Source organism: Equus caballus, chromosome 11, assembly GCF_041296265.1.
Source record: "Equus caballus isolate H_3958 breed thoroughbred chromosome 11, TB-T2T, whole genome shotgun sequence".
NCBI classification, from domain to species: Eukaryota; Metazoa; Chordata; class Mammalia; order Perissodactyla; family Equidae; genus Equus; species Equus caballus.
The window spans coordinates 29,904,624-29,926,104 of record NC_091694.1 but is presented as its reverse complement, the minus strand read 5'-3'; the positions used below and the strand labels follow the sequence as shown (position 1 = coordinate 29,926,104).

Sequence of the window (21,481 nt, the reverse complement as noted above, 5' to 3'; positions counted from 1 at the left end):
CCTGGAGGTGAGGCCCTGGTCCGATGGAAGACACCCCAGAGAGCTCTCTTTCTCTGTGCACACAGAGAGAAGAGGCCACGTGAGGACACAGTGAGAAGGTAGCTGTCTACATCCCAGAAAGAGAGGCCTCACCAGAAACCAATCCTGATGGCATCTTGATCTTGGACTTCTGGCCTCCAGAATTGTGAGAAAATTTGTTGTTTAAGCCATCCAGTCTGTGGCATTTTGTTAGGGCAGCCCCAGCAGATTAATACAGCAACCAAATTTGGCAGTGTTTAACGAAAGTTAGTATTTGTTGATAAATTTATATAAAGGATCTTGAAGGCAGAGAGAATTCCACATCTGCCTAAATAAATGTATAACGCCAGAAAGGTAACGAATTTCCAAAGTACTTTATGCAGTCCTAGAGGATTTGCTTATATTATCCCAATGAAATGCTAAAAAACATGCTTCAGTTACACCTGCCATTGGTTAAATGGGGGGGGGGGGGAGTTTGGTGTTGGCTGTCTAGATCCGGATGTTGTATTCATTTCAGTGGGCTTTGCTATTCTGAATAACCTCAGTCAGCTGGCTGGCCTTTCGTTTAAATGACAGTTGCTCATATAGCGCTTCATACTGCTACACCCCTTCGTGGATATTTATAGAAAACACAGAGCAAGCTGTCTCAGGCTCCTGAGCAGGGCAACCTCTCGGCTCCTGTCACGGGGCTTCTGACTGGCTGGGGAGTGGCAGAAGTGTAGGTTTTGGCTACTGGATCCTATTTGCAGCTGTGCAAATGTTGTCATTTGAAACTCCTCCATTGGCAAATAGCAGGATAAAATAAGGGAAGAGTGGGGGACTAACATCTGTTAAGCATGCACCATGTGCCAGGAATTTTGCCAGGGGCCTTACACCCCTTATTTTATTTAAATCGCAAAGCATTCCTGGGAGATAGAATCTACTTGTTTTTTTGGATGAGAAAAGGGGGCACAGACGATTGAAATAATACCAATTATACCAAGGTCACACTCAAAAAGTGGTAGCATAAACATTAAAACCCAGGTCTGTCTGATTCTAAAGCCCTTATTTTTTTCTCACCAGTTGCTTCCCCAAATTGCCAGACAGTATTCATTCACTGGATAAATATTTATTAAGTCCTGACACATACCAGGCACTGGACTAATTACTGGATATTCTAAGCCGGTTATCACATAGATGGTTACATCCAAACTAGTGGTTTCAATACCTTACAATTTATTCACAGCTAAGGAGTGTTCAAGCCAGACCTGGTGGTCTAGAGGTTAAGATTCGAGGCTCTCACCGCTGTGGCCCAGGTTTGTTTCCTGATCAGGGAGGCACACCATCCATCTGTCAGTTGTCATACTGTGGCAGCTGTGTGTCGCTGTGATGCTGAAAGCGATGCCACCGGTATTTCAAATACCAGCAGGGTCACCCATGACAGACAGGTTTCAGTGGAGCTTCCAGACTACGACAGACTAGGAAGAAGGACCTGGCCACACACTTCTGAAAAAGTTGGCCATGAAAATCCTGTGAACAGCAGTGGAGCACTGTATGAGCTCGTGCTGGAAGGTGAGAGGATGGCACAAAAAGACCGGCAGGGTCGCTAGGAGTCTGAATTGACTTGATGCCACTAACGAGAAGTGTTTAGGAACAAAACATTAAAAATGTCCATATTTCATCCTTCAAGTCCTCTGTTGGTTCCCTCATTATAATCTTGTTAAGAAAGAAATGCCTAGGATTCTCATACATGCAAAAGACAGTGGGAGGCCTACACACATTCTTCTTATCTAACCTGAAGTTAGGTGCATAGAAATTGCCCTGTCACTTCATCAAGTGAGCCTTAGACTTTAGTAGTCTGTCAATGGGCATTTATTTATTTATATTTCATTTTTTTTGAGGAAGATTAGCCCTGCGCTAACATCTGCTGCCAATCCTCCTCTCTGTTGAGGAAGACTGGCCCTGAGCTAACATCCATGCCCATCTTCCTCTACTTTACATGCGGGACACCTGCCACAGCATGGCCTGACAAGCAGTGCATAGGTCCATACCTGGGATCCGAACCGGTGAACTCTGAGCTGCCCAAGCGGAACGTGTGAACTTAACTGCTGCATCAGTGGGCATTTCTTAACTCATCCAAAATGAATCAAAGCAACCAAATTTAATGAGGTCTTCAGAGGGAGGGCTCCTGACAGTATCCACTAAAGTGGAGCTAAAATAATCTGGTAAGGATTTAGGAAAAGTTAAAAGTAGCAGTTTTTTATTTCCTAATCCAGAAACCATTCCTTCCTCTCCACCCTCCCCTCTCCAACATCCCTAATTTCTAATTACATTAGGCTTACTTAATATAGGCTCTACTTGCAAAATAAGGTTACAGGGTAAGAAAACATAACCTCTGATTTTTTTCTTTTGTGTTTTCCATTTATTTTATAAATGATATGACACAATGTAACTTAAGCCTTTAATTGATATAGGGGGCTGACAAGGACAAATTGTATTTATGTAAAGGTTATGATCCACATTCTTTCTTACCTGCGAACATCCTAATAGGATGTCCAACTCCAAGTTCAGACAATCATTTAGGGTCATTAACGAACTCTGACTGGAGAGAAATGAGAATAACCAAGCCTACTGGAAATCGCTTATTCTTTGGAGTTATAAAGGCAAAGCTCTTAAATACTGCATATGTCATAAGAACTTTTGGGAAGAGGGGTTGTCCCTGTTTATTTTGTCATTCTAACCTACTATTGCATTACTACTGTTCATCCTGGGAGATTTTCTGTGTTAGCAACATGCTCTAGAAGACCAAAGACTGCAAAGACGTGGCATGTGTCCTACACACCTCTTCCCTGCTGAACCCACAGCAGACAGCTCTAATCCACCAAAGCACACATCAGTGAGGTTGAAAATGGCCTTGGAATTCTTCACAAACAACACTTGAGGCAGTGAGCTGAAATCTATTTGCCTGCCCTACTCCAGACAGAGACTTCTGTTTCATTCAGAAATCACAGACTCCCTAGATTCCACTGATAGCCTTTGTAACGTTGTAAGTATAACACCTCCCATGCAATGCAGAAGAGGTTTTATAATATGAGGAGTGCTAGCTCAGATTTTAGGATTTGATATGAATGCCTATCAACACAAATGAACGCATGCAGAATTATAAGCCAAGTCTAGGTAACTTTTAAAAACAAATCACTATACCTACTCAAAAAATCACTAACAGTATAATTTAATATTTGAAGCAAGTCTATAATATTGAGACTTCTGTATTATTTATATAGATGTATAGATTATATATATATATATTTAATTTTTAACTAATATAATTTGTTGTTAGTGCCGTCGAGTTGATTCTGACTCCTAGCGACCCTGTGTACAGCAGAGCAGAACACTGGCCTTTTTGTGCCATCCTCTCACCTTCTGGCACTCTATCAGACAATGCTCCACTGCTATTCACAGGGTTTTCATGGCCAGTTTTTTTGGAAGTGGGTGACCAGGTCCTTCTTTCTAGTCTGTCTTAGTCTGGAAGCTCCACTGTAACCTGTCCACGATGGGTGACCCTGCTGGTATTTGAAATACCAGTGGCATAGCTTTCGGCATCATAGCAACATGCAGCTGCCACAGTGTGACAACTGTCAGATGGGTGGTGAGATTCCCTGACTGGGGAATGAACCCAAGTAGCAGCGGTGAGAGCACTGAATCTGAGCCACTAGACGACTAGGGCTGGCTTAATTAATATCTTACATATATTATTGTGCAACACGATTGTTGTAGGTTTCCTTTAAGAGAGCACCCAATGATCTTCACCTTCTGGCATTTATGATCTTGTGTAGGTGCCTCCTACACTCTACCAGGGTTGGTCATATACCAGTAGTAGATGGCAGAAGTGATGGTATGTCATTCCTGAGATTGGTTATAAAAGACAATGTAGCTTTTGTTTTGGTGTTTCTCTTGCTCTAACTCTTTCTCTCATCCCTTGCTCTGGGGGAAGCCAGCTGCCATGTTGTGCGCAGCCCAATGACCCTAGGGAGATAGGTCCACGTTGTGGTGAGGAACTGAAGCCTCCTGCCAACAGCCACATGTGTGAGCTTGGAACAAATATTCCAGCCCCACTAAGTGACTCTTCAATTCCGAGCCCTGGCTAAGAGCTTGACTGCAACATCATGAGAAACCCGGACTGAGAGAGAAACAGAGTGATGCAATGACCATGCCTGGATTCTTGGTCCTCTGAAACTGGGTAAGAAAATAAATGTTTATTGTTTTAAGCTGCAAAATTCTGGGGAAATTTATTATGCAGCAATAGAGAATTAATATAATCATGATCACTGATCACAGTGAATTGGAATCTTTCAACAGAAAAATAAGAGTACAATGGAAGCAATGTAGCAGCTATATCTAATTTGTTTTTACTATCAAACATAACTCATCATAATTTTGTTAAATTATAAAACATACATATAAAGTATATGAATTTTTAAAGTGGAATCATACCAAAAGACCATTATGATTCTGTAATAGTGTACAGCTTCAAAGGGAAGATAAGAAGTTGGGTGGAAAAATGGTCAAGTTAATCAGATAATTTCATTATAGCACCATCAAGATAACTAGCCTTTTGTTGTTAAATTTAAGAATGCTTCAACTCTCTCAGGAGAAAATAAGAAAGTTTTCCCTTGAATGCACAGATATATATATAGATATATAATACATAGCTCAATATATCTATCTCTCTATATAGCAATATATATATATTGCAAGTGAGCAAGCCCTGCCTATATGCATATATGCATACACATATTGGTATATACACATACACATATATACAGACACATACGTTTGTTAGTTCTATGAAACACTGGCTCTAGCAATGCCAACACTGATTAAATTTGTTCACACCAGCTAAAATGCTTTCTTCTCTTGTGTCAGAACTTAAGTAGATGACTACAAAGTATTAATAGATGTGCAGCGGACACGTGGACGGATGGGAATATCCAGTGAGGACTAATTGATCTGGGTATTCTTGGGACAGCTCTGACAGCTATTGCTTTGCCTGAGGTTTGGCTTCCCTCGGATGTAACAATTCAATTTCTGGGAAGACAGTGACAAGATGTCAATCTCAGGGAAGAGATCATATGTATACGGACCATCATCTCCTCTGGTGTTCTGGAAGGGTGATTTCAGCCACTGTTCTTTTTAAGTAAGGTGACAGAGGAAATGACCTGAGGTCACTACTTGTTATTTCTTGCCTCTAAAGTACTGTTCACCTGGTATATGAACCACTCCTATTTCAAAAGCTAACACAGGCCATCCAGGCTTAAAATTTTGGTTGGGGTAGTGAGAGGATGAAGATTAAAAAACAAACCAAAGGTAAATAGTTCCAAGAAAGACATATAGTGGATGGTTGCTTATGCAGACAGTACTTATCCAGCAACCTTGCCTATTTGAACTAGGAGCTAGGAGCCATGAAGTAACCCCATGGAAACGTCAGAGTAAGGAGAGGGAGTGAAGAGGGCTAACCTTTGCTGAAAGTGTCTATTTTGGGTCAGGTGCTACGATAGGCTCTTTACATACATAGGCTCATTCATTCTGGACAGGAACCCTATGACATGCTAATATTCTTTCCATTCTATAAACGTGGAAATTAAAGCCCATAGAGGTTAAGTAAATGTGTTGAAGGTCATTCAGCTATTCGGTGGAGATGTCAGCATGTGAACCCACGTTTCTCCCAATCCAAAGCCCCTGCTCTTCTTTCCCCTATCCCAGAGGGCCTTCCTGTAATCAAATCCACCTGCGCCAGACTTATGCCCCTGACTCCCACAAAGCCCTGCAGACCCACACTCAAGGACTACTGACAAGCCATTCAAGTAAGTCCGATTATCTGGCGTCCTGCCCTCTTCAAATAAGAAACTCCTGAGGAACAGGGTGAAGCATGCAGAGGAGAAAAAAGGAGAATGGGGATGAGGGGATTGCCAGGCACATTGAGAGCAGAGAGGGATGACAGCTGTATCTCTATTCTAGCTGATACAGCTTAATATCCCCCCGCAGAACTCACTGTATTATGTACAAGATTGATGTTCTAATGATTTTGTTCAGAGGCCTTGGTACAAGAAGGCAGCGAAGCATGCAACACTTATTACACAAGACTTTCATCAAGAATAGTTAAGCTAAAATAAGCACTGGTGCTTGAATGCACTTAACTTCTAGTAAGAAACACCAACTCATGGTAAGCACCCTATTCCTCCATGAGGCTCCAGGGGCTGTGTGAAGGAAGCATTGGTATATTGTTAGATTTTCTTATCTTGGCTGTTTGACTTTTCAAATCTCCAGGAGATAACTACTCATTCTTAGAACTAAGTTTCTATTCTGCTATTTAAAAATGGATAAAGTACAGAGCTCTATCTAAATGAAGATCTGTTTAAAATATCTTTCTTGTCAGATGTAAACATACTACATTAATGTAAGGAGGCGGAGATGGTGCAGCGTGTGTGTGTGTGCGTGCGTGTGGTTGGCTTTGGAGCCAGACAACCCTAAATCTGTATCTTGGCTCTACAATTTTATATTGTGTGCCCATGATAAAGTTAGCTTCTTTTCCTCATAGCTTCTCCAAGTGCAATGGTGAGACAATGATACCCACCACTCTCCTTTGGGGAACAAATCTCTCTTATCTTTTTTCTGCTTTCCTTATGAGTGGAGATTAAGGTCAAGGAAGAGAATTGATGGGCTTCCAAAACACACTCAAAGGGTATATTTTATAGGACTGGAGTGGACTATATAAATGTAGTATCTCTTTCTAGTCCTTCCACAGGGACTGTGAGTTGGATCTCACGGCAGTTAAAGGGCTTGTTTACTCTCCTCTTCTCTGCTCTCCTTGGATGCTATCCTCTCTTACAGCAGAAGCCCAGCCCAAGGCTATTGTTCCGGTCTGCAAGGGACAGCTGTTTAAGCCAGCTGGTACCAGGCAATGGGATACAGCCATTCTGTGGCTGGCTATCTATTTCTGCCTCCTTTTCCCTTGTAGTCAATGATTGTGCCCTTAATAACCTTTCCTGACAGGGTACTAGCTGGCTCTGACACTCAGCTTTGGGTTAGTATACAATGACAGATGGTTAAGGCTAAGCTTAGGTAAAGGAGTTCCCCATAGGGTCTAGACTCATTTACTGACATTTTTCAAAGGCCTTTGAATTCAGAACCCCAGTTAATAATGAATGCTAGTTTGCCTTCCTTTGATTGGGCATTTCTTTTAAGGACCTTCTAGAAGACAGGTGTGGCTAAGGGCAGGATGCAGCTTACCACCATCATAATACCGTCCTAGTAAGAGCAGAGTGATGCCCACTTTTCACGTTGCTAAGAGGATTGATTAAAAGATACAATGCATAGAAAAAGACACTTAACACTTGCCTGGCTATTGAGCACCAGCTAGTGCCCAGTCAATGCTCATTTCCCTCCCACCCCATACCCTTTCCCTTATTAATTACAAAGTTAATATAAGAAAGAAACCCAATGCAAGTTTGAATATGGGTTTTAATTTTCCTGCCACCCCTCCAGGACAGTGACTCAGATCTCCCAGGAACTATACATAGTTAATGCAGCATATCAGAGTGAGACTTTCCTTCCAGAAAGGTTATGATTCTGGAAGTGAATAGTACGGTGCTAAATATAATCTGTGCATGGATTTCCTGAGTCCTCTGTTCCAAAAGTCCCTTTCTCCTTCACATGTTATAAACTACACCTTTGCTTTACCAGTTACTTTTTGCTGGAGACCACAAGAAAAAAACATATCATGAAAATACTTTGCCAGGTTTATCCCTAGTTTTTCCTTGAACGTTTCAAATATGAAGCTTTTGCATTCTCAATGTTTTCAATGGTCATATAATTTCTCATTCTTTTCCCCCTATATGGTTTCTCCGTGTTGTACATTCATGATGACTATTTACTGGACATTTACTGTGTTCAAAGTTCTTTGCTAGGTGCTTAACATTTAACAACTCTATAAAGTAGGTAATATTCTCTTATTTTATGATGAGAAAATTGAGGTGAAGAGAGATATAGAAACCTGTGTAAAGTCACAGAGCTTGTGAATCCAAAATCTGGATACTGCTTTGGAAAATATTTGCACATTAGAAAGGAGAGCAAGGACACATCTGCCTTTTCCTCCCCAAATGCACACCAAGAACAATTTGATAAAAAGGACATCTAAGTGAGTCTCCTGAGATCTTACAAGTCTGTTGGGCTTCCCTTTGTGTTCTCCTAACATGAAAGGAGTGACCCAGAACACCGTGGAAGGATATCAGACTGCTTTGTCCAGGGTGAAACTAACTGGTCTGCAGCTAGAGAATGTATTCCTGTTGAGGCTCTCAAAGACAGCCTCCATCTCTCTCTGCCGGGGACAGTCTAGTACATCAGAAAGGATGCTGGAATCAGAAGACTTTGATTCTGTTCTGGCTTGGTAATTTAGTTGCTGTGAATTTTCTGACAACTATTCTAGGCTCTTATTTTCCTCATCTATAAAATAGGGAAAATAATCAGGTACGCATACCTCAAAGGTGTTCTGAACCTCCACTGAGATAGGTTTGTTCACATACTGCCTCATTTATCTAAGCTATTTATTGTCTGTCTTTCCTCACTATTATGTAAATTCCATGACATCAGGGAACTAGTCTATATATCTCACTACTGTATCTCCAAGTCATGGAACACTGTCTGGCACACAGCAAATGCTCAGAACATATTTGCAGAATGAATGAACTGTGTACACTGTAAAGTATTAAAAACGCTAATTATTATTAGTATTATTGTTAAGTTTTAAGATACACAAAGTGTATTTTTTTCACTGGATATTAACTTTTCATAAAAATTAATAATTTTAGCTAGAAATAAATTCAAGAAGTCAACATTTAAGTTCAAATGATGATCCTGTTCCAATTTTTTGATGTTTCCCTTGAAATAATTACTGGTTTTTTGTTTTCTAAATGATATCTGATATTAGCATTTAAATCATATGAAGTGAAAACGGTGAGGTTTCATTCTTGTTACTAATTTTTGTAACCTCCAAGAGGGCTTCTCAGTTTTGCTGATTGTTCTGCAACTTCCAGGTTCTCTCCAGATGTGAAGAAAATTGCTTACTCGGTTGAGATGCTTGCACTTACTTGATGAAGTACTTGATTCCATCTGCTGTGTAAGCTTCCTCCCACCCGTAAGGTAGACCTAGAGTGAAAGGAAACCAAAAATACATTTAATAAGATGATAAAGATAACTTTATTTCCTGGACGCAAACTTCCCACATCTTGAACGCATTTCTTATACAAAATAATTTTCTAGAAAGGAAGAATTAAAACAATTCAGAGGAGTTCTCATGTCAGCATCTTTACAACACAATAAATAAGTCTCAAACAGTTAACAATCTGCTTTAGTTGCATTAACTGGATTATGGCTTGTCATTTACATGTGGTGAGCATTTTTGTCAGCAGGATTTTAAGCAGAAATTTTTGGTGCAGGGGATGGTTTTTGCCTGGAGGCAAAAGGATGGACAAGATGGCGTCTGCTTGTCTATTCTGGCTCAAAGTTTCTTTAATTGGCTCCCTTTACATTCTTTCGCTCAGCTCCACAGGGAATCGGTGCCTGAACGCCAGCTCAGCAGGGGTTTGAAAGTAGCTTTTCGACAAGACAAAATTTCTTATGAAGTCTGAAAGTTGAGCAAAGTGATTTACAGTCGATTGTGGTATTTTATTTTGTTAATTAAGAATTTTGTGCAGTAAACATAAACGGCCAAACAATTTGCTAAACTTAGCTTCCATTTTTGTAATGGGCTTGAGAATAGTTAGTTAGATATAAAGGAATGCAGACTGAAGTAAGCAGGCAATTATTTGGCCATATTTCTGTAAATGAATACATTTTTGTCCTCATCATACCAAGAGAACAGGTCCATGTGGAGGCAGCCACCAAACAGAACCCCCTAGAATACAATGGTTTCGAACTCTCTGCTTCATCCCTGAGTACTACTAAGGATTTTAGTTGACCCTTTGGATCAGTCCTTTGATACTGGCTTATCAAGCTCCTTTGATGGGCATAAAATATATCAACACACTACAGAACAGACTCCATGGCTCAGGTAGCCTATAGCTTTAGAAAGTTACAGAGCTATAACAAAAAACCATTGACTTCCATTTCCCCAAGTCTCAGCAAGAGGCAGAGCAAAAAATGTAGGAACAGTACCTATTTGAATGAAATAAAATCCTACTCTATCACCATTCGCTTTGTAGAGAATACTCATTGAGAATGGCTCAAAGGATGTTGTTTTTATAATTCAGAAAAACAAAACAAGCTTTATTTTATATTTATCTCCAGTCCTTTAACATAAGTTGTATAAAATAAGACCTTTGCCCAAAATTCTGCAACTACTTCCTTTATAGATTAACATAGGCCACCTAGAAGTTTCTTTTCTCTCTTAATGAATAAATGTTCCTATTTTAAGTAGAAAATAAGCACTTCTGGGAACTCAGCACAAGCAAATGACTGGCTTCTTAAAAGCCCCTGAAGTGGCACTATATACATCTCCTCCAGGATCCACTGCCAGCACAGGCCCTGCCAGATAAGCCATGCTAGATAAACCGCGGCCGCTGCAGCAATTCAAGAGGATTCATTTTCTCTCTTCAGACTTTCTGCGCCTTTGTTACAGATCATTTCATTCAGCACTGACAAGTCCCTCACCTGCAGGGAAGAATCTGATGACTGGACATAAAAACCTTGATTTCATGACAAAAATGCTCACAATTACCAGGATTTCTGATCAATAAGGCAAGGACAGCTAAAAGTTAAGTAGCAAGTCATTGTAATGGGACTAAGATTTTTGTCTAAATGACTTATCTGCATATTATCAGCATAATTATATCCACACTTCTAATTTGTTAATTCACAGATTTTTTTTTAATGAAAAGGAAAAAGAACATACGCTGTAAAAATAGTATCTTTTCATCCACAGGATCATTTGGAAATCGAGATTGACAATGGGACACCACAATGCCTGTGTCATCAGAATAGAACTCTTGCCCTGATTCTTTGCTTAAAATTATTAAAAAAGGACTACAACTTCACAACAGGCTTATTAAAGGCACTAATTCATACCCATTTAAATCAAAATGGTTATTCAATGACTGTAGCCATAGAGATATTCCTGTGTATTAAATAATATGTATAGCTTATTTTAGAATAAATTCTCTGTTCTGAAAAAGTAACCATTTCTTTTTAGAAGACTGAACATTTTCTTCTTTCTCTTACAGTTAACATAATCTGCAAAAAACAGACTTGGAGACTAAATTGATAGTAACTATCTCTCAGTGATGTTTGGTAATAGAAAACACAATCAGTGTCCAATTATAAACTGAAAAACACAATATATTGATAAGCCAAACAGCCTACTTCATATAAAAAGAGCACTTTTGATTTTTACAAGCTTATATGATTATGATAGACTCAGTTTTCCATTAGCAAAGGTTTTCATTTCTTCATAATGAGTGATTTGGGCATCATTATAACATATTATCTAAATACTTTTCAATTATTGTTATTGTTCCAAGGCATTAAAATTTTTCTACATTCCCCATATCTTTATATTTGCAAATATATAATGCTTCTATTTTTCCTTTTCTTTTCATATTTGTTTTAAAATTGTTATGACAACTATAATCACTTGAAATTGTTTCTGATTGGAAGTGTTTGTCTATGAACCCTCATATAACATTCTTTCCATCAGAGATTATCTATTTCCAATCAACCACTTCCTTGTGATGACTCCAAAATCTTAAGAGTATCTTGCCAAAGTAAGAGTCCTGTATATATTCAGCTTAGAATAGTGGCTGTCACTTAAAACTCAACATATCCAAAACTAAACTCATTGTATTTCCATACAAAATAGTTCCCTTCCAATTTCCCAGTCTATATGTACCAAGAGTCTCTTTGTCACATTTGACCCATTTATTAAATACTTATTGATCATTTATTATGTGTTCAGCATTTTACTTGGTGCTCAATATACAATGATAAATAAACATGGACCTTGATCCTATGGAACTTTAAAAAATAATCATAAATAAAGATATCATTAAAAATACATACTATGAAGAAAAAGTATTGAATACAATGAAAGAATAACCCATAGCATAGAATGGCTAAACTCCCTAATACGTAAACAACCCCTACAAATCAGTAAGGAAAAGGTGAATGACAAAGAGGAATCTGTGGAATATTTAGGACATGGGAAACATAAATGCACTTAAACATGAAAATATGCTCAACTTTTCTTAATAGAAATACAAATTAAACTATTAAGAGATGCCATGTTCATCATGTTAGCAAACATTAAAAAGTAGTTTGATAAGACAGTGTACTGAGGGTGTGAAGAGGTAGTCATTGTCATATTGATGGAAATATAAATTGATAATATATTTATGGGTAGAAACGTCAATATCTAAAATCTTAAATGCTAGTAACAGTTGACATTTATTGAGTGGTTATTTGCGAGATTATTCTAAGCACTATACATACACCAACTCACCAAACCTCACAACAATTCTAAGAGAGGTGCCGCTATGATTCCCATTTTACAAATGAGGAAACTGAGGCATGGAAAGGTTAAATCACTTGCCTCAGGTTACAAAGCTGGCGGGGGGCAGAGCCCAGACTCTTAACTACAATTGCTGAACTGTCTCCATGGACCATTTAATCCAGAAACTCTTCTAAGAATTTATTCTATAGATATACTTAATATATGAGATTATTAATTATGAAAACAAAAGATGGGAAATAATCCAAATAACCACCAATGGGGACTGATTAAAGAAAGACTATATATACATCCAGATAATGGGCTATTATCTAGCTGTGAAAAAGAATGAGGAAGTAATTTGGACAAGGGGGTGTAGTGGCAAGGAAGGATCTTTGGAGGAGCTGCAGTTACCCAGGTACAGACACTGGGAAGAACATTCTAGGTGAGTGAACAGCATGTGCGAAGGCTCTGGAATTGGGAAGAGCTGGGCACATTTGAGGAAGTGAGAGATCACTGTCACTGGAGCACAGTGAGTGAGGGAGGAGGAGAGCGAGAGAGGAGCTGGTTAGAGAGACAGGCAAATATGACTATACAGGGTTTTGCAGGCCATGTTAAAATTGTTTGAAAGTTTCTTAAAAAGGAAGCAGGAGATCTGCTCCTGTTTAAGATGAAGAAAACTGCAAGAGAATGTTGCTCCCACCATCTGCGGGGAAAAGCTGCACAACCTAAAAAAAATAATAATTTTTTTGAGTTCTTCAGAGACTGAGTTCCTCACCTGAGCTGACCCTCAAGTGAACTGAATTCCAAAGGCGGACTAGCCCCTCTGAGGCAAGATGGGGCACACGAACTCTTTCTCTCTTTGCAGAACACAGGGAGAAGAGGTGTTGCCATAAAAGTGAGTGAGAAGAAAAACATCTAAAATTGTAACAAATTCGTAAAGCCTGATGATGGGCTAGCATGATAGGTTAGGGTCCCTGGGAGCCCAGACACATGGAGAGCCTGCCCTGCCTAAATGGTTCTTTGCTGAGGAGAAAGACTGGGAGTGAGCTCATGCAGGACTTGCAAAGGCTCGAGGGTGGTCCAGGCACACCAGCCATGCTCTGGGCCCTGCATGAGTACCAGATGGTGATTAACTGCTACAGGGGGACAGACATAAAACTTGCAGATGCCCCATCTCCTCCTCTGATATGAAGTAACAGCCGGCTGCTGCTGGAAGAGAAACAAGAGACACTCCCACACTCTGGACAGGACTCTGAGTGACATAAGGCAAAAATCATCTATTCCTGGGGGTGGGGCAAGAAATCGTCACAGCCCCTGGTCCCTGCCCTGACTCCAGGAAAACCGCTCTTGTGGGGATAGGGGGCTGGGTAGAAAACCTGATGTCTTCACCCTGCACTGACCCGAGTCACTGGAGGGGTGAGCGCAGGAAACCTTTCAAATCCAGAATCCTGCACTGGTACATAGCAGAGTTTGACTTCCACAAGGAGAGTGGCAGGAAACCCACCTGAGCACCGAGTAGGAGACAGGGCTGTTTGCCTCTGAGGAGGGACAGGAAGGTGGAGAAAGTCCCACTCTTGAGATTCGGGCACAGGGCTTGCCTAAAACCAGGGACTGGAGTAGAAAAACAAAGAGCCTTTGTCCTACTCTCCACCCGCCCCATCCACCACTAACCTTGCACTGAGTAAAAAGCCACAGCTGTCTACTTCGGGGGAGGGCAAGAGAGCAGACATTAAACACCCACTGTGACGCAGGTGTGTAGAGCCTGCTGCCAGCTGATGGGGCAGGAATACAGAGAAAAACTCTCTGTATTCCAGACCTCACATAAGCACAAGAGAGTGGCAGGCGACCATGAGAGAAAGTTGAAGTCTGTGGTGAACTCAGTGGAACTCTAGAAACAAAATGCAAATCCAGCTCATCTACAAATAAGGGTGAATAAACCCTCCACATGGATGGCCTGATAGAGAAGAGACACGCCCATTTCTGGGTTTAAACAACATTTATCTCAGTCTCTACAGTTTTGTATCTTCAATGTCTGACATTCAATCAAAATTATGAGACACACAGAAAAGTAAGAGAGAAGAAAACGAAGATTCATTGCCCAAAGCTAAAACCACCAACAGAACCAGATCCAGAGGTGGATAAAATATTGGATTTAAAAATAATTATAACTATACATTAAAAGATCTAGTGGAATCCAGTGAATTATGGTCTGTATAACTGCAGTAATGTTAATTACTTGTGTACATTACGCAAAAGGTAGCTGATTGACCTCATTGAGGCCCGGAGTCTTGTTAAATGGTGTGATGGAAGGAGAGAGGGCCAAGTGACCTGAGGGAATTTGTAAGGATGATTGGAATAACAGACCCCAGACTTTAAGCTGAATGAGAATAGAAGTAAAAACAACAGTTGAAGCTAAACGATAGAGAGAATAGAGAGATCTTATTGAGGACAACAGACCATGTGGTAAGCTGGAAAGGTGAGAAGTTTGAGTGGGAGAGTGGGAAGTTTGAACCACCACCTGTACATGCCAACGTTCATGGCAGGAGTAGAGGAAGATGGTAAAGTGAAAAAAAAAGGGCACTGGACAAAAAGAACTGCAAAGTGAAGGTGATGGGTTCACATGAATGATGGCAGGAGTTGAGATGGGGAGAAATCTGGAGAATGAGAATTCTAAGAATAAAATAGAGAAGGACAATACCATCAATCTCAGACAGAGCTCAAACAGAGCGAAATTAATCTGAAAAACACTTGCTAGAGTAATTGTTATAAAATTCAAAGGCACTTATCCTTTAGCATCTGATATCTTGAGAGGAAGAGAAAGAGAAGGAGCGAGAGAGAGAGAGAGAAGGGGTGGGGGGAGAGAGAGATCTTTAACGCACAATTAATAAGGCTTCACTAAAAAATATGACATTCAGCACATAGTGGAATTTTCACTTGATTTGCAGTCAGAAAATCTGAATCTATGTAATGTTCCTTAGTTTCAAGTTGAATAACCACGGAAAGGTAATAATCTTGTGGAATCCCAACTTTCTCATCTATATAGAGGTGGTAATAGCACTTATCTTGCCTAGCTTATAGGGTTATCATGAGACTCTTATTAGATAATATAAACTATACAATGACATACAAAAGGAGACTGTTATTATTCATAGTAATGAAAATAACAGCTCTTTCTTCATTGCTTATGGTTCTAGAGATATAAAGTAATTTGAATACTTAATATAGGAAAAGTATTTAAATTGTCTACAGGGGAAATCTCCATCAGGGTGTATTTTTTACAACTCTTTCCTCAGTACAGGAAATTTCACTCATAATAACATTCAGCAAAAGAATAACAAAAACTAATGGGACACTGTGACCCTCATTGAGTGGTGTGATGGTAAATAACAACCAGCTCTTGCACGGGGAGCCCTAATTTGTAGCATTTGTTGATTTATGTGGTGTAAATACTGCTACCACGACTAATTTCAAGCTACTAATGTGATATCATTGACTACAGAGTTGGGAAGAAATGTACAATAGTACACCATGATAAAGTATTCCCATATATAAAAGATGTAAATAACCTCAAGAAGAAAGATATTAGTAAAATGTAGGAAAATAATTAGGAAATGGTGAGTTATGACTATTTATTACTTTTTCTTTTAGTATATATATATATATATATATATATGTTTTTTCGTGAGGAAGATTGGACCTGAGCTAACATCTGTTGCCAATCTTCCTCTTTTTGCTTGAGGAAGATGGTCCCTTAGCTAATCTGTGCCAATCTTCCTCTACTTTGTATATAGGATGCTGCCACAGCATGGCTTGATGAGCAGTGTGTAGGTCCGTGCCCAGGATCCAAACCCACAAACCCTGGGCCACTGAAACAGAGCACGTGAACTTAACCACTACACCACTGGGCTGGCCCCTCTTTTGGTATAATTTAATTTTCAGTTTAAACATTTTAATTTTTTTTTTTTTGAGGAAGATTAGCCCTGAGCTAACTACTGCCAGTCCTCTTTTGCTGAGGAAGCCTGGCCCTGAGCTAACATCGTGCCCATCTTCCTCTGCTTTATATGTGGGATGTCTACCACAGCATGGCATGCCAAGAGTTGCCATGTCCGCACCCGGGATCCGAACCGGCAAACCCTGGGCCACCGGGAAGCTGAATGTGCGAACTTAACCACTGCACCACTGGGCCGGCCCCAAACGTTTCAATTTTTAATAATGACTATGTTTGACAATCAGCTCACAAAACTCGTGCAAGCCAGTACTAGTCAGCTCAAACATAACTACTGTGGAACGCATCTCTTAGTTCTTGGTCCTAATAGGCAGAAAGTTCCAAAAACCAAAGGATTAGAAATACTGTACTGTCCAATAGGTGATTACATGACACTGGTATCAGCCTTTCATGATGTGGAGAATCACTGCCTAACAATAAACTATGTATTTATCAAACGTTTACATAGAGCTTTCTAGGTGCCTGACATTCTTCTAGGTATTTTATAAATATTAACTCACTGTACCCTCATAACAACCATTTGAGATAGGTGCGATTATTAATCTCCTTTTACAGAGGAAGCTGAGGGATAAAGAGGTTTCAGTAACTTGTTCACTGTCACACTCCTAACAAACCGTGCAGTCACAATTTGAACCCAAGGAGTCTCGTGCTACAGCCTATGCATCTAACCATTGTCCACTTGTTTCCAATTCTCTAACCCCTGTTTGCATTGCCATCAATGAATATTTTTAAATGGTCAAATAATACTTTTGCCTAACTTTCTGAAGAACAAAAAAAGAAAACAAACCTCTCAACATCTCAATTTCTGCCTTATTACCAAGAGAAATGCTCTTTTGAAAGGAACTGAAATAATTTTTAGGGTTGAACACAAAGCAGTCTATTTTAGAGACATTTCATGCTAGATGTATGTTTGCACAAGTTAATTCGTAGGTCTGAACTACAGTGCCAATTTGAAAAGAACTACTAGCTAATTTTCCTATGAAAAAGGAATCTATTATGCTGAGAGATGGTTGTAACCTATAAACAACCAAATAATGCAGTATTTTAAATATAAAAATAACTTCCAAGGAAATAATTTCTTAAAAATCTATACAGATTTCCTGAATTGTGCTTTAAACACTCCTTAAACTTAGACTTGCATAAATTCTGTATTAACAAAATTGTAGACCTCTTTTTTTTATCACATGGTTACATACATCATTTGGACAAGTAAAAAAAAAAAAAGAAAATGATATATAACGTAGGAAGATTTTATGTGTTTTTATATTTGTATGTCTCAAATTCATAAGTTAAAATCTTAACATAATTCGATACAAGTTATTTGTAGTTAGATGTCATTCACTGAGCAAGTTAAAAGCTGTAATATGTAAAAGGAATAACATGGTAACAATATTCCTAGAGGTTATTTGGTGGTTCATAGTCTTCTTTATCCTCTTGTCACTGTTTTTGGGCAAATAAATACTAAACTAATACCCACATAAGAAGGAAAAAGCTAACATTCATTTTTATATTTATCTTCCCAACAGATGCAAAACAGTATTTTTACAAATGGAATTCTTTTACACCCAGTTAAAACCATGGGGTCATTTCCTTGAACTCTGATGTCTAGGCATTCAAGAAGCCCCCTTAAATGTTCTTTCTTACACAGCTAATGCTCATGTTATGACCCAGGCTGAAAATGAGAATGTAGGATTTCATTGGCAGTTGTCTTTGGGCATTTATGCAACTCTGGGGGAATGATCTGGTTTAGGTTTATTTTGCTTAACATCAGTAACATACAACGGACTTCATTCCGTGAACTAATATAACTCAGCATAAAACTTCCTGAAGCTTTCCTCACTAGAGTGTGAGATCTCTCTCTGCTTAATCAATCTAAGGAGATGATATGTGTGTGTGTGTGGGGGGGAGGGTCCTAATTCCTTTTAATGAATAAAGATAAACAGGCTTTCTTTAAAGCACTGCTTTTATTACATTAATAAACATATTAAGGAGTCAGTGGCTATTGAGTATGAATTACTGGACCTATTAGAAGGAAAAAAATATGAATTGCACCTCCTCTTTTCTACTCCACTCACGAAAACTGATTTAGTTATTAGTGGTGGTAAAGCTGCTGTCAAACAAGCTTGATTTCTACTGGTTAAGAGTAACAGCAATGTTGGGATTCCAAAATGGACACTACTATTTGCCTGCCGCTAACAGGTTACCTGAGAGTAATAGGTAGACAGACTTGATCTAAGAAAATAGGAACAGCAGTTCGTTAACTAGGTCAAGATGCTAGATTCAAACCGACAGAAATTAGTCTATCTCTCAAGGTGATTCCACGAATATCTCTATGGAATGTCATTAGCTTTCTACTACCATAACATATTTATAAAAGCACCCCATACCAGAATACCAGAATCTTAAAAATTAAGTATTTTGGAAGTAAGTTTTCATGAAAACACACTCACTGTTCATGGTTATATTAGTTTTCTACTCTTGCATAACATAGTACAACAAACTTAGTGGCTTAACATGACACTCGTTTATTAGTCTTGTAAGTTAAAAGTCTGGCATTGCATGACTGGGTTCTCTGCTCAGGGTATTAAGGCTGAAATCAAGGTGTCGGCTGGGATGAGTTTCCGTCTCAAGGTTATGGGGAAAAATTTGCCCCCAAATTCATTTTTGTTGCTGGCAGCTTTCAGTCCCTCACAGCTGTAGGACTGAAGTCCCTGTTTTCTTGCTGGATGTCAGTCAGGGGCTGCTGTTGGCTCTTAGAAGTAGTTGGCATTCCTTGCCATGTGACCCCCTCCATCCTCAAGCTAGCAATGACGCACAGAATCTTTTTCATGCTTCCAATCTGACTTCTCTGTTTTTGATTTCTAGACTCAAATTTAAAGGGCTCATGTGATTAGGTCAGGCTCACTAGGATAATCTCCCTGTCTTAAGGTTAACTAATTAATATGCAAAATCCCTTCACAGCAACACCTAGATTAGTACTCGGTTGAATGACTGATAGAAGGAAGGTGAGTGTATACCCATGGCCATGAATTTGGGGGGGCCATGTTAGAATTCTGCCTACCACAATGCTCATATTTATTTCATATAATGTCCAAATCAGAGGTGGGACACTTTTTCTGTCCCTAGGAAGGGAAATGTCATTGAACTATATCAAAGGCCACATACAAATAAAAAAATCTTCAAAACTAATTTCAGTTTTTTAAAAGGAGATGCAAAAAATATCAAAGTAATCCACAATTTAAATTAGTCAAGGGATTATAAACTTTTCCCCCCAATAAATCTAGGAAACTAAAAAACAGTTCTGTGTTTCATCCTGTGGTCAAGGAGAGAAAGTAGTAAAAGAGGAAAAAGGGGAAGAAAAAGAAAAGGCAGCAAGCAAGGGGATGAGAGACCAGAAGATAGGAGAAGATGAAAAAGATTTAAAAAAATGCTTACTGCTCTTAACTAAGTTGGCTATGAAATCTTATAGTTTTACGTATAATTATAGAGCACTTAAAAACAAAGACGGGAGAGAGAGAGAACACACAAAAGGAATCAGGGCAGGTTAAACTTAGGTACAGTAAAGTTGGGCAGGTAAAATGGGTTTGGAGATGGTGGCCTCAAATCTCCAGACCCCATCTCTCCATCTGATCTGGAATCTCGTCCAAGCTACCCCTGGTATGGCTGGTCAAGGTCTCCCTCACCCTTGTCCACCATGGTAATCTCTTGAACATCCTCAGCAGTACCTCTGGCTCCTTACCTGCCTAGATCCTGGATCTGTCAGAAACTCCATTCAACACGTTTTCTACTCACATTTGTTGAGTGCCTACTATCCAAGGCCTGGTAGAATGGTGACCAGATTCAGAACAGTGCCTCACACACACATACGGGACACTCAAGAAATATTTTTTGACTGACTGCAGAAATTTGCCTCCCATGAAGGCTGATGGTTAAGTGAATCTTGCACATATTTGAAATTTTATTATTGTTGTAAGGTCTTTGTACTCTCCGGGGGAACTTTCTCACAAATATTTGCACAACTGTTATTTGTGGATTTTGACAACAGGATAGTGGAGGACCAACAGACATGTAGTTTTAGAAACGCTGTCACAGACCAGATGAAATTAAGTTAAGATCATTTATATTTCCCACCCTGAGGATAAATAATGCAACTCTAAACATCGCTAGTCCCTAATCATGTAGCGTTTTGCTGTTAACATTCTTGTCTTAAAAAAAAAAGGGTGTTTATCTGAAGATCTGTTAAGGATCTCACATTATTTTTAGGTAAAATTTTAAAAAGTCATAAAAACAAAACTTCTTTCAGATATTGGCCTTTAAGAAGATTTGTTTAAATTTTTATTAAATGCATTTTAAAAAAGATTTAAAGAGAAGCAATAAAAGCATCTTTGTAGAGCAGGTAAATTTTCCTAATAATAGCTTTCATGCAGACAGAGAACTCAATATTGATTAAAGAGTTACAAACTCAAATAAAGGTGATTTGAACTTTGCTTTTTCTCCTCTGCAAAGAACATTAGCTCTCACCATATAGTTGATGGCTACTTAAAATTTTTAAAAAATCCATAGTGTGGCATTCAAGACCATTTCAGAACACATATCCTCAGAAAGACACGTACTTGAATGGTCATAGAAGCTTTACTCATAATAGCCCCAAACTGAAAGCAATTAAAATGTCCATCAATTGGTGACTGGATAAATAAATTGTGGAATATCAATACAATGGAATACTGCTCAACAATATTGATACAACTGATACATACAACATCATGGATGAATCTCAAAAGCACTATAATAAGTGGAAGATGCTAGATAGTTATAGTCTATTTATATTAAATTTTACAACAGGCAAGACTATAGCGACAGAAAGCAGATCAGTGCCTGCCTGGGACCAGGGTGATGGAGGGGAATGATTACACATCAGAAAGTTCTAGAGTAATGGA

General features: G+C 39.1%; 1 protein-coding gene across 9 annotated transcripts in view; it reads right to left on the bottom strand.

Moving 5' to 3' along the window:
* STXBP4 (syntaxin binding protein 4) overlaps nt 1-21,481 on the bottom strand; it is a 156,120-nt gene that overhangs the window by 12,902 nt on the left and 121,737 nt on the right. For 5 of the 9 annotated variants that reach the window (XR_011422993.1, XM_001503277.7, XM_070226350.1 and 2 more), the window contains one exon: nt 9,144-9,201. Coding sequence is in view for 4 of the 9 variants with exons in the window: in XM_001503277.7 (XP_001503327.5) it covers nt 9,144-9,201 (58 nt within the window). In the remaining 5 variants the exon portion in view is untranslated. Of the gene's footprint in view, nt 1-9,143; nt 9,202-21,481 lie in introns of those variants that run through there. The other 4 variants (XM_070226352.1, XM_070226353.1, XM_070226349.1 and 1 more) reach the window with 3 other exon arrangements.